This window comes from Amblyomma mixtum, chromosome 2, assembly GCF_055824585.1.
Source record: "Amblyomma mixtum isolate Tamu chromosome 2, ASM5582458v1, whole genome shotgun sequence".
In the NCBI taxonomy this organism is placed as follows: Eukaryota; Metazoa; Arthropoda; class Arachnida; order Ixodida; family Ixodidae; genus Amblyomma; species Amblyomma mixtum.
In genome coordinates, this window is record NC_143013.1 from 29,345,705 (window position 1) to 29,361,926 (window position 16,222).

Consider the following 16,222-nt stretch of genomic DNA (forward strand, 5'->3'; position numbering starts at 1 on the left):
CTCCATTCTGCAAGCATTCCCTTTTTAATCATCTCGCTTGCTCCTTTCGCCGCACCGCCACGCTTAAGACGCCGAGATGTTCGCCCACAGCCTTCTAATGACTCACTGAATGCACTACAGTTCAGACGCATCCCAAGGCCTCTGTCACACTCGGGCGGCTCCTTCCACCTCCATTCCCTCGACAACTCGCGAGGCGAAAAGTCACTACCGCCGATTCTCATCGGCTTCCTTTCGGCGGCAAGTGCAGTCACGCAAACGCAAACGGCAGTCTTTCTGAAGTGCCCAGCGAAAGACGGGGCGAGCTCGGAAAACGCAGACAAATATAAATGAATAAAGAAAGAAGTGAGACAGATGAGGGGGCTCCTCTAGCGGTCTTTTAGCTTTGTAATTGCTCTCCTGCCAGCAAGGCCGGCCGTGAGCGTATGCATCCAACGGTATTCGGCATATACAGAAGGAACGCGGGGCCCAATCGACACTTCGCCAGTGGTGCTGGGGAGCCCGCCATTCGCAAAAGCGTCGTGACGTCTTGAAGACTGATGGAGCTTAGCGCACTAGAAGGGGCTCCCCGGAGGCACAGGCACAGAGCTCGAGGAAAAAAAGAAAATAAATAAAAGGTGGAAGAGAGGGGAGAAGGGGGAGAGGGGGTGCGACGCTGTGCCGAACCTTCCGAGGTGCGCTCGGTGGGCTCGATAACAGATTTGAGAAATTAACTCGGACGCCCCGATTACGCGCGAGCGGCCGAGTAAGGAGTAAGCCGCGAATCCATCTTGCTTAATCTCATCCAATCTGCTACAGCGACCGAGGCGGCCGCGCGGGGCGCCTGGGGCACCAGAGGTGTGTAACGAACGAGTCCGCTAATCGTCGCCGACGACGTCACGGGTTGCTTAGGGTTCGACGGGGGTGACTAAGGAAGTAATAAAGAAAACAATGAAGGGGAGGCCTCGAGCGATTGACGCCCCTGGACATAATCCCATGTATGGGGTCTCTCGTGCAGCTTCTTCGGAAGCCGCCGCACTGCTCTGTTGCCGTTCGCGCAGCGCCCAATGGGCGAGGCAAAGGCTGACAGCAGGCTGTCTGTAGAAACCGTATTGCGATTCTGGAAGAACAGTGCAGCAATTCTTATGATGTTCTTTCCTTCCGATGAAGGTGAGGGTGGGTAAGTGGGGACAAATACTTCAGAATCAAAGTGATGTAAAGATATCGAGACTGAATAAAAGTTCCAAATTTTACATCCCAATTATCAACACAAGTAAACTGATTTTTAAAAAAAAATCTAAGGACGATTACGATTCTCCCCAGTGCTAAATTTTAGCGCAGCTCTGTCCGCGTATCAGGTTCTGTAGGCTCAATGTTTTGCTTTGCTGATGGATCGGCACGTCTGGCGACGATATTAGTTCGATAGTAGTATTAGATGAAGACGACGATGTGCAATGTTTGTTTACTGAGGTAAGCAACAACAACAGCGCGACAGTGTGTTGATTGGCTGCCGCGATAGACTGCTTCTCTCGTGCAGTGGCCAGCGAAGCTGATCTGTTCTCGGCGCTGCAGGTTCGAATCCGAATCACGGCAATACTTATTTATGGTTTGGCTCGGTTACACCGACGGCGGCAACACAACTCCACCTACGAACGGGCGCTTAAGAGCTGCGCTCTAAAAGAAGGGCCAGACCTTTAATAAGCGCTCCGAGTTATGCTGTGAATCGTATTATACCGTGCCTAAAATAACCGGTCGGTGCCATTTCAACTACAGACAAGGCTAACAAAGCAAGCCGAGAAAGCTTTCAACCCTTAATACAAACTTCACAGTCGATGCCCATAAGCTTGCCACTGACACATTGCAAAACAAAGCAGACAAAAAGAGAAAGCGAAATAAACATGCGCCGTCTTTTCTTGAGAAAGAAAGAGAGTAAATTGTATTGAGCTTTTAGCCTTCTATGCGGAAGTACTATGCCACTCTATCAAGCGTTGTCCAGCACGTTACCGACGTGCTAGACAAAGGCTGAAGAATGCTGATAGAGGGTTGGGTTCGGGGTGTGAGCAATCAATGAATGAAGTAGGATTCCTGTTTTTGTGTGCAATTGCTTGGTAGACAGGCGCTCCGTGCTCATCAAAGGTTGTAAATGTGCAACAGTCCCAGTGCTAAGCGTCACACGCTACGCAGCTGTATGACTCCATGGTTATGACGTCAGTGAGTGTAGACAGAGTGCTATGTATGCGACTCATACTGGTGCATATGGCGTGCAACCTTTGTCAAAAACATACAGTAAAAGGGGTTCGCTTATGAGCTCTGCAGCGTGGCTCGCTTTCCATGCTTAGCGACACCACTATCTTGAACGAGGAAGGAACTCGCGTCCTCAATCCTCCCAAGCTTAGGCCTGCTAAATATGCTGGACAGCTTGGCTCTGCGGCTTCAAAGCAAACATCTTGAGCTGTATACAGGGTGCTCCACCTAAGACTTTGCGCAATTTTTGAAAATTGGCTTTTTCAGTTAGAAGAGCGCTTTATTCGACATAGCACTGTCAGCGGCGTAGTACCTCATAATAGAGCTATGAAGTGCCAACTAGTGGGCGGGTTAACTAATAGTGAATAGCTGTCTTTTTAACCTTTCTTGTTAGGCTCCTTAATTATTGAGAGGCGCGTAGCCCACTTTAAGTAATATTCATATCAATTTCTAGAATTTCGAAAACGCGGTTACCCTCGACGCTGTGGTCCAACATATTTTGGCTATTTCGACGAGTTACGTGCACTGGAGAAGTTGCTTTACCTGCAAGCTTCTCGAAATCGCTTGTATCTTGCCGCGATGCAGACAGAATTTGATGGGCCACACCGTCGAGGGTAAGCGCGTTTTCTAAATTCTAAAAGCTGATATGGATATTGCTTACGGTGGGACACACCTCTGAATAATTGAAGAGCCTCACAGTAATAGTTAAAAAGTTAAGAATTCCATATTAGTTAAATAGCATGCTAGTTAGCACGTTTTAGCTGTATTCTCATATAGTACACCGCTGGCCATGCTATATTGAAAAAAGCGCTGTTCTAGCTCAAAAAGCCTATTTTTAAAAATTGTGTAAAGCCTTAGGTGAAGCATCCTGTATTTCTGAACAAGGCTGTACCTCAATGCCAGCTCTTTTCGTAACTGTGCTTAAAGGAGTTTTTTTCGTCCCGCTCCTCTGTTTATTCTTGTAGAATTACAAACCACATTTCCTACGATGCCATTCTTCAGCTTCTTTAACGCTGCAGGATGATTCCCTTAATCTTAGTTTAAGTTGTGCTCCGCTCATCTTTGAAGAAACCTGGCAGCCTAACTTGAGCGGGGCCTGTGAATTTAGCCTTGATATGTCGCACTCTATTACGGGTTAGAAAAAGAATCTTTATTGCCAAGAGCTGGAAGTGTTGACAGAGGGAAAGCCTCTTTGAGCAAACATTGAGTATTGCAATCGTAACCTCAGCTCAACTACCGGTCAGACTTCGAGACCTCCATCCTTTTTCTTTACGTTAAGACGATCTGATGCCGGCATCGCGATGTTATCCCAAGAGGTTTCAAGATATGTAGAGCTTGTGAAGAACTACAGCTCAAAAGAAATCAATAGCTAAAACGAGGTCATGACCTTCAGCGCTCACTTTGGGAATATTGCCCGACAGGGTTTCACGAATGCCATGGCAAAATACAACAAACACAAAATAAAGCAGGTGCATAAACTCATGGACAGTTTTTTGAGGAAATTCTAATCAATCAATCAATCAAGCAATCAATCAATCAATCAATCAATCAATCAATCAATCAATCAATCAATCTTCTTCATACATTTTACCGGAGTTTTTAATTGCGCCACTCTTTTTGAATCGATAGCATTAGAGCTCTCGTCACACCAAAACCCCGCTGATGTCCGGTGTCACGAAATTCGCTGATTGGGAGAGAGGGGTCATGCCACCTTGCGACGTCATCACAACCTGTCCACCGCGGTGGGCGGCAAACTGGCCACCAGATTGTGAGCAACCTGTCCAACGCGGAAGGTGGCAATTAAATTAATAATTGCTAGAGGATCCACGTGACGTCATGACGTCATCAGAACCTGCCCACCGGGTTGTGAGGAACCTAGTTTCGAGACAGCAACCTAGAGAGAGAATAGAAATTTAAAATTGAAAAAAAAAATGCTATATATGCAGTTGTCGGCACCGTCACAGCATAGAGGATACCTGGTACTGCCGCAGTTTTAATATGGGAGTTGATGGACCGATAATTGCAAAGCAACAGTCGTCAACACATGCAGAAGTTGCAACCGAAGCTGCGACAAATGTGAAATCTAACGCTGTTGTGTCCCACTCTTCAGGTGACTTAAGAGTTCCCATAGTTTTCCATTTTCCCTCGGTGAACTTGAAGAACTGGTATTTGTCATCATTTTTTTATTTCGCGTTGAATGCGCGCAGTAGGGATTTGGTGGTGATCATTAGCTACGTCACTCCCATGCTTATCTGAGATTCGTCCTTTTTTCTCGTTTCAGGCAACGCGTTCACCAAGCTGCTGTGGAGCCAGTACGAGGATTACCAGGCTTCGCTCCAGCGAGTCGTCCTGCCGTAAGTGAAATTCCATGCATCACAGCGCGGAAAATAGTTTTTTTTTTTTTGTCTCTTCAGAACGGCAATAAAACCAGCAAGGTGGAAAGCACATGAAACCATTCAGTCAACCTTTAGTGATGACAGGACTGAAAACTTCTTTCGATTCTCGCTGCCATGCTCAGCTAAATGGTAGATCGATCACTTGTAGTTCGTGCTGATTCATTAGTACTACAGTTCCAAGTAAGCAGCCCACGTGAAAGAGAGGTAGTTATTCTTGCATGAAAGCACAAATTCTCGATCGAGACGAAATGAAGATGCACTGAACTGCCTTTTAAGGTGCATCCATACGGACATATTCGCGGATAGATTTCAGACTTTGCAACAATATGACAGGACATTTTCCTATTGAAAGCTTTTCCGCTGCACGTGTACTGTTTTTTTTTTTTTTAAGATGCAGGTACGCAGATAAAGGAATCAATTCACTATGACAATGAATAGGCAAGTTAATAGGGACAAGGAATAGGACGCATGCGGCTTCATCCAGAAAGGGAAAGGAAAAAATTGTTGGTTACCGAAGACTTCGCTTTTCATTTTTCGATCTGCGTTTATGAGCGTCAGACAAACTCACTTTCTCTCTCTTAAAGAGAAAACTGTCTTGCTTTATCCCCTTACTGCTTTTAAATGAGACGCGCAAGAGTTCTTGTATTTTCAAGAAAGGCGCTTTTGCATTCGGTGTTAGAGAACACTGCTTCATGAATCTCTTCCAGAAAGAAAATTTCGACTTCACGTTGTGAGAGTGGAGTTGTCGGCACTCGAAGTTTACCGTTCGCCTTTTCCGCGCACTTCCCTCCTCCTGTCGTGATTCATAGCACGCTCAAAGCTCGGAGCTTCTCGACCGGCCCCACCTGGTGGAAACTCATCGTAGTCGTATTTATTCATTTATTTTATTTTAGTCTTAAATATTGCAATAAACATGCGATGATTTTAGTAGGGTTCTGCAAGCGTTATACATACAATGGCATGTGCAGAAAATTCAGAGGTTAAATAAAAGTGATACTTGAACGAATACAGAACATACAGGTTGGGCTTAGCAAAAAAAAAAAAAGTCACACATGTTGTTGCACCAAAGAACTGAAACATTGTCACTGCGAAGACGATACAAAACAGAATAATCTCACTGTAAACATAATAAGAAAGAAGTTAGTTTTGGTACAGAGACGAAGTTATTTTTTAGCTGATTCCGATACACTATTGTGCGCGCGGGAGGAGCAAATACATGAGACTTGTTGCGCGAGGAAAAGAGAGTTATACGTCGTCGTTTTTTTTTCCTTTGCTTCTTTATCTCGCAATGCAGCTACTGCCAGCCTTGGCACACGTAACTCATCGAGGTGCCGACGCAGCTCGTCTGCGCTTCGCCTGCTAGTTACGTTAGGTGCTCTGTCGCAATAGCTGCTGCATGACGCTCATGTGACGCCTCGAGGCATCTGATGGATAGCCGTTTCGAAACTTAAATAGATGGACACGTAGCGAAAAAAGGGCAGGTGTTTTGCATTAAAAGTTGGAGAAAAGGGCAAGTCATCGTTCATGCGTGAATCTGCGTTCTCTTTTGTGCGTGGAGGTGTACTGTTTAGATGTGGTGTTCATGACTACACGATCTAAAGACTGAGCGGGTTTGTTTACCATGTTCAAAATGTGTTGCGCAGTCCCTTCAAGTTGCTGCTCGTTTACCAGTTTGGCCTGTTATTATTTATCACTGATAGACATTTTCTCTCTTTTTTTTTTTTTTTGCGTCTGCAATTCAGAGAATGAATGGCTTCTTCGAACACTTCATTTTTCTGTAAAGGCGCCTAAGGCGCACGGCATACGTGTTCTGCTAAAAAAACCACCTTGCGTTTACTTAGCTTTTTTACATAACAGCAATGCTTTGCTGTAAAGCTGCATTGCCAGATGTAAGTTTTCGTTTTGTTTCTTTTTTGTCGCACTTTATTCTGTGGCTTCTTTTAGCGTTCTTTTTTGGAACTACAAAATTATCACTTTTCATAGCTTGCACTATAGTATAGTGTTTTCCCCGCAGTTGCTTTTCTGCTTTCGTTCACACACGTTTGTTTTTGCATCCACAGTCGAACCTCGCTATAACGAAATAGTTTATAATGAAATATCGGACATAACGAAGGAATGATAACTCTCCTTTGAAGCTGATTCAACACTGGCTATAACGTAGCTACGGCTACCTTGCTATAACGAAATAGTTTATAATAAAATAGTGGATATAACGAAGGAATTATAACTCCTCTTTGAAGCTCAGTCAACACTGGCTATAACGAAGCTACGGCTACAACGAAGTAATCGCCCGGCCCCTTCAGCTTCGTTCTCAACTGTTATTGTTTTTACCGGGTCTCTGTTACTGTACTTTCTGCTCAATTTTTGCTGGTTGGACGGGACCTCTCTGCAAGAGAGTGACCCACCTAGTCCTTCAAAATCTTTGCTCGGCCCTATGGTGTACCGATACGCCTAGTCAGTGTGGATGCGTAGAGTGTCAGGTTTGCCAGACTGAGCTTATTTTCCTTCGCTATTCTGGTTATTTCTTGTGTTCACGTTCCTCCACTCAGCTCAGTAACTTTATAATTTTCGCTCTGAGTTTCACTTACTTTCATCTTCAGGTTTTGTTTAAAATTTCACCAACTGAATTTGCCTGCCCCGTGATGAATCGATTACAACAAAACTGAGTATGCTTGAACACGAAGTGCCAGCGTATGTTAAGCATGGCTAAGAAGAACTCACTCATGGTCATGCTGCGATTATTAAGTGGGATAAATACAGGCCCATGTAGAGCGCTCTCTTTGCGGCGTGCCGCTCTTTTGTTTTCTTTTACCTCGATACATCCACGCAAACTGAGCGATACAATCATTTTTTATATCTGCTACGATTTGCGAGTATGTCGTAAACTACAAAGTTGTTGGCCAGCCGGTCGATTTAAGGAAAAGCGATGAAGATTGCGCTCGTCCCGTATTCTTACTGTGTGTCGTGTTGCTTAAGCAAATTGCTATGGCTTTTCGAAAAATGAGGCAATGAGCCCTGCAGCACATTTTTCTAGTGCCCTCGTCGTAAGTTGTTTCTGTGTGTCGTACAGATTGCGCAAAGGATCTAAGCTTTTCAAGGAGAGTATTCCATTCGTTTATTTCGTCTACGATTACGGTAATCGCCTTGTGAATTGACGATTTTTCCATTGCGGCTAGCTAATGGCTTTAAGTGACAGGGATCCTAATTGGATATTTGTCGGAAATAAAGCACTCAAAGAAGTAGGAATATGAATTAGAGCATAAGACTGAATATCGTGTATTGAATATAGGACGTGTAAGGGTGTATGACGCAGAGGACGCCTTTTCGTCAAAAGGTGCGATTGTCTAGCTGCTAATCGGGATGTTCAATCAGTCCTGGAAGTATGATGCACGGACACTTGGTTAGGATTGCTTCAGAAAGACAAGGCCGCGGCATCTTTGATCGCCTTCTGTCTAAAAATTTATTTTTTTAGCGCAGTTTGAGGCCATACAACGTTACTTATTGAGTAATAAAATAATCTCGCGCAGTTTTCACTTTAGTATTGATTTTTACCTTATCTTAATATTTTCAGTATTTTCGATATGGCGTGCCTGTACCTTTCTATACAACCCTCGCAAATCGTTCTCACACCTTGATGCAGAGTGCTGAAGGAGAAGGAAGCCCGCGATGCCCAGTTTGTGACCCTCTGCAAGATGAGCCGGGGCGCCGTCAAGTACACGCTACACGACTTCCTCCACCAACCGGTGAGTGGCGCTAGCATTGCGCGACCTTCCGTTCTTCACACCCGGCGAGCTCCTCTGCCAACACTTCAGAGACCGGTGCGCATGCTCTTTTCGAAAATACGCGCGCCGTCTGAGCCAGTCGGTCTTGTTTCTTTTTCTGGCACAGCGCCACCTAGAAGGAATACAGGGAAGCAGTTGAACCCGCCTTGGATGCTCCATAAGAGATGGCGCTGTGTCCTAAGAGGGGTCTGCCGAAAAAACGCGTTTGGTCAGGCGGTACACGGCGGGAAATTTTCGAAGCCCGTCTCCGACTTTCAAGTTCAGCACCGGACGGACACAATTTTTTTTCAGTGACGAAGCCTATTCCTCCTAGAAGACCCTTGCTTGCAAGACTCTAGTGAACTTTTAATTGGCTAAGAGGAAATGATTTCAGCTCCTCCTCAATTCTTCATCATTCCGTGTTGTTATCCATGAGACCGGAATGAAACCAGCAGCGACGATAGAAAATGCAAAAATGTGAACGATAGCAGTGCATGCAAATAAATGTTGTCATTATTGCAGACAATCGCTAGACGCCATTGGCCTGAGCGCCTCCTTTGAGGGGCGTGTGCCGCTCCATTCTTCAGTTATATCCGACTATAGTGTCTTTGTATAAAACTAATTGAGCTATTAGACAAGCTAACTAATATGCTGGCCCCAGAGTGGAACCTTGTGAAAGCGAATCAAACTCAAGATTGGACGAGCCCAGTACCGCAGCTGAGGTCTATGCGGCAGCTAGGGCACCTATCATAAACACGTCTGCCGGTTCGGACAAAATTAACAACGGCATAATCAGGAATCTAGGGCCCAAGCAGATTACGGCCTTGACCGAATGCATTGACACGGAACTCTGATACATCGGCTGCCCGCGCCGGAGTGGAAACACGCTGAAATAATCAGATGGGCAAAAAACCGACGGTGGACGCCCTAAGACCGATTAAGCTAACTTCATGCGTAGGCAAGCTTTATGAATGGGTAGTTGAGCAGAATCATGGAGCAATAGTCACAGAAGACTTAATTTCACGCACCATGTTTGTATTAGAGCGAGCATCTCCACTCAGGATGTATTTCTACTCCTCAGGGAAGAAGTCCTTTCAAACATTCGCTGCGGAGACGAACGCTTCATTCTGACCCTATACTTAAGAGACTTTCGATAACGTCTCCAATGAGGGAATAATGCGGGACCTAAGCGAGTTAAATTGCTATTTTCACTACTTAAAGACCTTCCTATCGAACAGAACGGCTACGATAGGCATTGGGGAGCTTAGATGGGACGCCTTGAAAATGCCCAACTATAGTACTCCTCTGGGGCCGGTCATCTCTCCACTCTTTTTTAATATAGCGCTCATTGGACTTGCCAAAAAACACTAGGAAATTCCCTGCGTCTGAATAATCGCGCAAGTAGCGAATATTAGTACTAATATTCGATTCGTATTCGATTTGGTCCTATCACTATTCGATTCGTATCAGTTCGATTTTTGACTACACTATTTATATGCCATCCGGTTTGTAAAAAGTGCCATTCGCACACCCCTAGAAATGGCTATTTTTCAACTGTTCCGTTCTTGAGAAAAGTTGCACTGTCCACTGTATCCGCGCTTTATTATTCGATATTAGATTTGTTCTTCAATTCTAAATGTTCATCATATTCGACCATTGTTCGAAAAATTTAATATTCGCACACCTTTAAGATATCCAGTATATTTCACGTTTTATTGGATCACAAGAAGCATGCAACTTTGTACTCCGGTGGCGCGATGAGAGGCCCTAAAATCAAAGAGTGGCTGACACGACAATGATCTGACTAGATCGTAACAGCGGACCGCCACTCAGCACATGGGACCATGCAGCTATTCAGATATCGTCTCTCAGCTGACTGCTTAGACAACCGCTTGGGTTCGGTTCCCATATCCCAAGCATTTCGCCCCAGAAAAGCAGAGCGCCAGGCCTTGGGAAGGCTTGTACCGAGTGAAAAACCGACTGGTACACTACGGCACTGGGGATCGAGCGCAGCACCTCGCGTTCGTCTAGCTGTGCTTATGTATTCCTTTCAGCCGTCTTGCGAAAATAAAGCGCGTAATAGCAGTTTAATCTGAGTAGGTTAAGCCAGAAATGATCACCTTCAAGCTGCTTCACACTGCACTAGTGCGTAGCGATGCTGGTAACGGTGAAGCGTTAACTAGACCTTTTATTTTAAGTGCCGGTCAGTCCACTGCGAGCTATGGCTTGGGTCAGAAGCAATCTAGGCTTATCGATGTCCAGCGAACAGCTCAGGTCTATAGACTGCCTTCTATAGGTGGACGGCACCGTTGCGAAAAGCTTTCCGCTTGCTTAGGCGGGGATCCTTTCTCAAGCGCATCTGGCAAACGTTCGGATAACATGATTCTAGTTCCGGCACGAACATAAAGTACATGCAGGGAGCTTCGAAGCATTGCTTCGTAGCGTAGCGGGAAAGTAGGCCTGTACCGGCGCTCTGTGGGGGCTGAACGAAACGACGCGTCGTTGCCTAGCTCGCTGCATGTCTTTGCTTGTCGGATGCGATGAGCCACAAGCTATGCTTCATACTGCATACCAGACCGGACTGGTACTTGTATGTCTTCCTTCTTTTTATGCGTAGCATATTGCAATCACTCAGTTCAGCCCTTGGGCGCGGCCGGCCAGCCACCAAACCACGTGAAAAAAAGGAAAAAAGAAGCAAAAAAACGGCTAAGCATGGTGGCGGTTGCCACCGCCCCGTTTCAAAGGGGCGCTCCTATCCATCCATCCATCCATCCATCCATCCATACGTCACGGAGGAAAAGCTGCTGAGAAAATCGAGTGCCGCCAAGCAATACCTCGCGCAAAAAGACCGCGCAATATGCAACGCCAACGCATTCTTGGCTTAACCAAGCTAAGCCTGGGCATCTTTTTTTATGCCTAACATCTACGTCTGAAGGGATTTAGTCTCGATGCAGGTCCATTCCTGGAGTTAGCTGCTTGAACAAAGTGGACTGGGATCCATAAAAATAGTGAACTTATCATGTGTACGTTGTGCCGTGCGACGCAGCGTCCGTTAGTAGACGCTTTTGTCGAAACGACACTGACGCACAAGTGCGCCAGCAAACAAAGTTTCTTTGAACCATAGCCCCACAACGCTCTCCCGGAGCATGCTGTTAATAGGGGGCACAATGAACTCTTCAACCCTTCAGCACCTCAAACACGGCAGACTTAGGCCACGCCAGCCGGCCATAGCCGTCGCCAGTTCCCTTCTGGTACGGCGAACTTTTGTGAAGGTCGCGCTTCTCCTAATTGTAATCGAGACGAATTAGGATGCAGGGCCACGATGCGGACATGCAGCGCCCCAGACGACGAGCGCGCAGTGCATCATGCATGGGCCTCCGCAGCGCAAAGCGGCATTTTCTCTGCCGCGTTGTTGTGCCGGCCCGGCCGGCCGTACGACTCACGACGTCCCGGAGCGTCCAGTGGGCGTGCGGGTCGCTAACATTGTACGGCCGGGTGGAGGGCGGGGCCGCCCTCTCGGATGCCGCGGCTTGTGCCTGGGGCGAAGCTGCTCCGCGGCCACGGGGAAGGTCGGTCAAGGACGGTCCGGGGCGGCCGATGGCCGCTGCCGCCCCGCTACTTGGCAAGACGTCGTTGGCCGCACCCTTATAAAAATGGTCTGTAGACAGGCTATAGACTTCTTATAGACTGTTGCCTTCCTATAGATATTTCTTTTGTCTATTCATACTCTTTAGACAGTCTATAGACAAAAGTCTGTAGTCTATAGACTGTCTATAGACAAAAGTCTACTAAAAGTGTATTGCCATAGACTATAGATTGTCTACAAATTGTCTATCGCGTTTGTATTGTCTATAGACTGTTCTCTAGGATTTGTCTATAGAGAGTCTATAGACTTTATAGACAGATGTTCATGGACAGTTTATAGACTTTCTAAACAAAATTTGTCTAAGGGTCTAAGATTATATGTAAGCGCGCCTACTGCAGAGTTGCTGGCCGAACAATGTTATTTGATTTCATTTTCACGCAAAATGACCAACCTGCGTGTAATCTCTCGTAAATTTCAAGAAGTGACTCGATATCGAATAGGCGTGAGGCATTGAACACGAAGGAAGTTCAGTGCTTCATGCCACATGACCAACCTGCGCAAATCTGATTTTCATTTTACTATGTTTCACCACCAACTAGCCCGCAACAGCTGCCAACGTGAAAATCATTAGTATTTTTTTCCGCCTATTTCTAGAATCTGAGGGAAATGAAAAAAAAAAGTTGGAGGCTTATCAAGGTTAAGCCCAGTGGATGCGAAGCAGCCTTCGTTTTGCATTCTTATTATTAACGTCCTTAGCGTTTGGAGGCATCTTAACCACATACACGCCCGGCGCAAAGACGCTGGCGCGGTTGCGGGCAGAGACTGACGCGACGGCGGGCGCGCGCCGTTTCATCCCTGGCGTGACGTCACATATCACGTGATGCGGCGATGGTGGCGCCGCCGCCGCGTCGCGCGCGACGGCGCGACCCGAAGCGTGGAGGCCTCCGCCGGGCGCCGGGCGACGTACGACGGCGCGATATGAGGCCCCATCTGCAGCCGGTGTGACGTCATCACGTGACGTCACATCATGTGATCTCACTTCAAGGTCAATGGTGGCCACCGCCGGGCGTCACGCGAAGGCCCGAAACCTACGGTAATATGCTTCGCATAAAAACGCGAGATTGCAGTTTGTTACAACAAACATCGAAAACTTCGTGGCTGATTTGTTATTTCTTTTAGCCTGGAGTCATGAGTCCTCACCTGTGCTCACTCTGTTTTGAATTATTATTTGGGGCCTTTCATTGGACCTCCTACTTAAATAGTTAACGCGCGATTATGTCTTTTCAGCGGCCGTCGAAAAGCGTGCAAAAAATGCAAATGAACAAACTAAACGTAGGAGAGAGGAGGGAGAGCGGGAAAGTAATCCGATACAAATCGTGGAATTCGTTGTCGGTACCATTGTTTACTATCGAGATCGGGATGATGCATGCATAAATGAAGTCACTGAAAACGAGAAAAACATCATTAATGTCCTGAAGGGCAGAGATGTCCAAGTCCGGCCGAATTCGGAGAGGCATTCTGCTGCCTGGAGAGGGTGCGAAACAAAGCAACATAGTGTTGCAGTATGAAAAATTTGGGCAAGTACTGTGGTTTCGTTTTATTTGTTTCGTTTTATTTGCGAGAGCAATATATGGCTCTGTCGCGTCAGCAAAAAGTGTCCGCAAATTTTGTCCGCACGATTACGCCGTTCTCCGAAGATGAATGCGTGAAAGTGGGATTGTGACAGATAATGTGCGACGAAATGTTGCTGTACGAAAAAAAAAATTGGTTCATGAGGCGTAAATAATTAATTAAACGCGAAAAAACGCGCAAAAATCCGAACGCAAAGTTTACTCGCAAGGGAATGTCTTCTCGCGCTTGCCAAAAAACACGATGCCCGGGGGCCAGTTGAAGGCAAAACAATCCCTCGCTACTGCTAGTCTTGCGTCCATGGGTTCATATCGAACTCTCTCTTACCTCGGCTTTACCACGCTTTTACTTTGTCTGTGCCTCCTCTTCACCTCAGCTCTTCCTCGCCTTTGCTGCGCCATTAGCTCGTCATTGCGTCATCTTCAGCTTAGCTATACCTCTCGTCTTTACCTCAGATTTACATTGTCTTTAGCTCGGATTCATCTCGGTTTTACACTGCTGCGGTGGCTCACTGGTTATGGTTCTGGACTGCTGACCCGATATAAGCGGGTTCGATCCCGACCGCCGCGGTCGCGTTTCGATGGAGGCTAAATGCTGGAGTCCCGCGTACTATGCGATGTCACTGCACGTTCAACGACCCCAGGTAGTAAGGTGGAAAGTTTGACGGGTTGAATTTGATTAATGGTGAAAGGCAGCCCGAAAAGGACAAGGACCAAAGGAAGAGGCAAGCGCTCGTGTCGGATCCTGCCTCTTACTTTGGTCCTTCTTTTCGCGCTACCTTTCACTATGACCTCAGGTAGAGGCGAAATTATACATAGCCCTACACTACGCTGCTCCTCATATATCATTAGCTTTGGGACGTTAAAGTTTAAACCCCGTAAAATCAAAGCTAAACATCGGCTTTACCTCGGCTTTACATCGAGTTTGCCTCGGATTTGCCTTGGCTTCACCTCGGCTCTAACCCGGCTTTACCTTACTCCGCGCGTCAAGCAGCGGGGAACACCTCGGCGAAGACCACAAGCAGCCTCCGGGTCGACGACCAGTCACGCGAAGGCATCGACGCCTCCCCTGCGTGCTCGATACGCGCTAGGCGGCCTCCCCGCCGCCGCCGCCTCCGCCAGACACACGTCTCCGATGCCGCCGGCCGGCTTCTACGAGTCCTCGTGGCTCCCTCGGAGACGCGAGGCAACGAACCACTCGCGGCGTCTCTGCCGGAGCGAAGCAGTTTCACGCCACAATGAAGCCGCGAATTCGGCGCCGAGAGTGATGCGCCGGCGTTGTTCGGTGCAGCGCTCCTCCGTTTTGTTAAAGGCTCGCTACCCTCGTCTATTAAGCGCGGTCAGCGGGCGCGTACGTCCGGAGCAGGCAGGATCTCGTTGCTAGACATCATGCTTCACTGGAGATTGCGAGACGGGCTACTATGGCCCCAACGTCTTCTTTTTGCGAGCCGTGTTAGCTGCGGGCTGCGAGAGATTAGATGCTCAGGAGCGGGAGAGGTGATTTAGTGAAATGCAAAATACTCTTTGAATGGTCGTGGTGCTCGTGGGAGGAATAAACTTGTTTCGAGCTCTAGCGATACCTTGCTGGGCGGTATTGTAGTGCATTCCTATTTAGCATAAGGGGGGTCTGATTTTAAATGAGAGCGGGGCGTTGGCTTTACATAAAACTAATTGCAGCGTGTTTCTCTATACTTGACCGTGCGCTGTTGACTCGGCGAAAAAAAAAAAAAAAACAACGCGGGCGGGGCGAAATGAAGACGTCTGAGAAGAAAATGACGCTGTTTCTTACGCGGCGGTCCTAGCCACATAAAAGGGGTGAGCAGATGTTATACGAGACGCCGACATTGTAAGCCTTGTTCACGTGGAAACGACCTGCAAGCCACGCCTTGTCTATTACAAAGGGCCAACCGCAATCACTATCTCAGATTAACCTCTCTGTACCTCGCTTTCCTTTAGTTGTGTTCTCAATCTCTCCCTCACTCTAAGTGGTGAGTGCACGACCGACAGTCGAGCCAGCGGAGTAACCACTGCAGCGTCTAAGTCTCACCCACGGAGGTATAAACTGTCCTTCCTCTCCCACCGGGAAACCTACGCGGAGGAGGGGTGACCGTTATTCGGGGCCTCTGGAAAAGAAGAGCTCCGCCGGAAAGTGACGCGCCCGCTTCTGCCCGTACATATATGCAAGGGCGGCATCGTTCGAGCTCCTTTGTGCGGCCGCCGGTGTCCCCTCCTTCTCCCTGCAGCGCGGTGGGCGGGGACAATCTGAGCGGCCGATCTGGCGGGAGCGGCACTGCCAAATTACGATGCACCACGCAGCCGGAATTCGGCAAGGCCGACGGGGTACGTCCTCTGGGTGAGGGGCAAAGGGCGAGGGATAGATAGCCTTGCTGTAGGGTGTCTGCCCTGCATGGCGCACGAGACTCCCACCCGAGTGAAACGGCCTCGACCTTGCGAGAGTGGTGGTGGCTGGTAGTGTGGTGTAGTGGCGCAGGGCAGAGGTTCTTCTGGCCGGAGTGAGTGGTCGCGTGGGTTGTTGGGTCCCTACGGTGCATCCGGCCTCTTGACCATCGCCGCCCCGTGCACACGGTTTGCGGGGATTTAGTCGCGTCCCATACCGGTTCTATTGGGATG

General features: G+C 47.6%; 1 protein-coding gene across 3 annotated transcripts in view; it reads left to right on the top strand.

Moving 5' to 3' along the window:
- LOC149358809 (uncharacterized) overlaps window positions 1-16,222 on the top strand; it is a 601,276-nt gene that overhangs the window by 240,119 nt on the left and 344,935 nt on the right. For all 3 annotated transcript variants that reach the window (XM_089570994.1, XM_089570995.1, XM_089570996.1), the window contains 2 exons: window positions 4,502-4,574; window positions 8,257-8,359. In XM_089570994.1, the coding sequence (XP_089427120.1) occupies window positions 4,502-4,574; window positions 8,257-8,359 (176 nt within the window). The remainder of the gene's footprint in view (window positions 1-4,501; window positions 4,575-8,256; window positions 8,360-16,222) is intronic.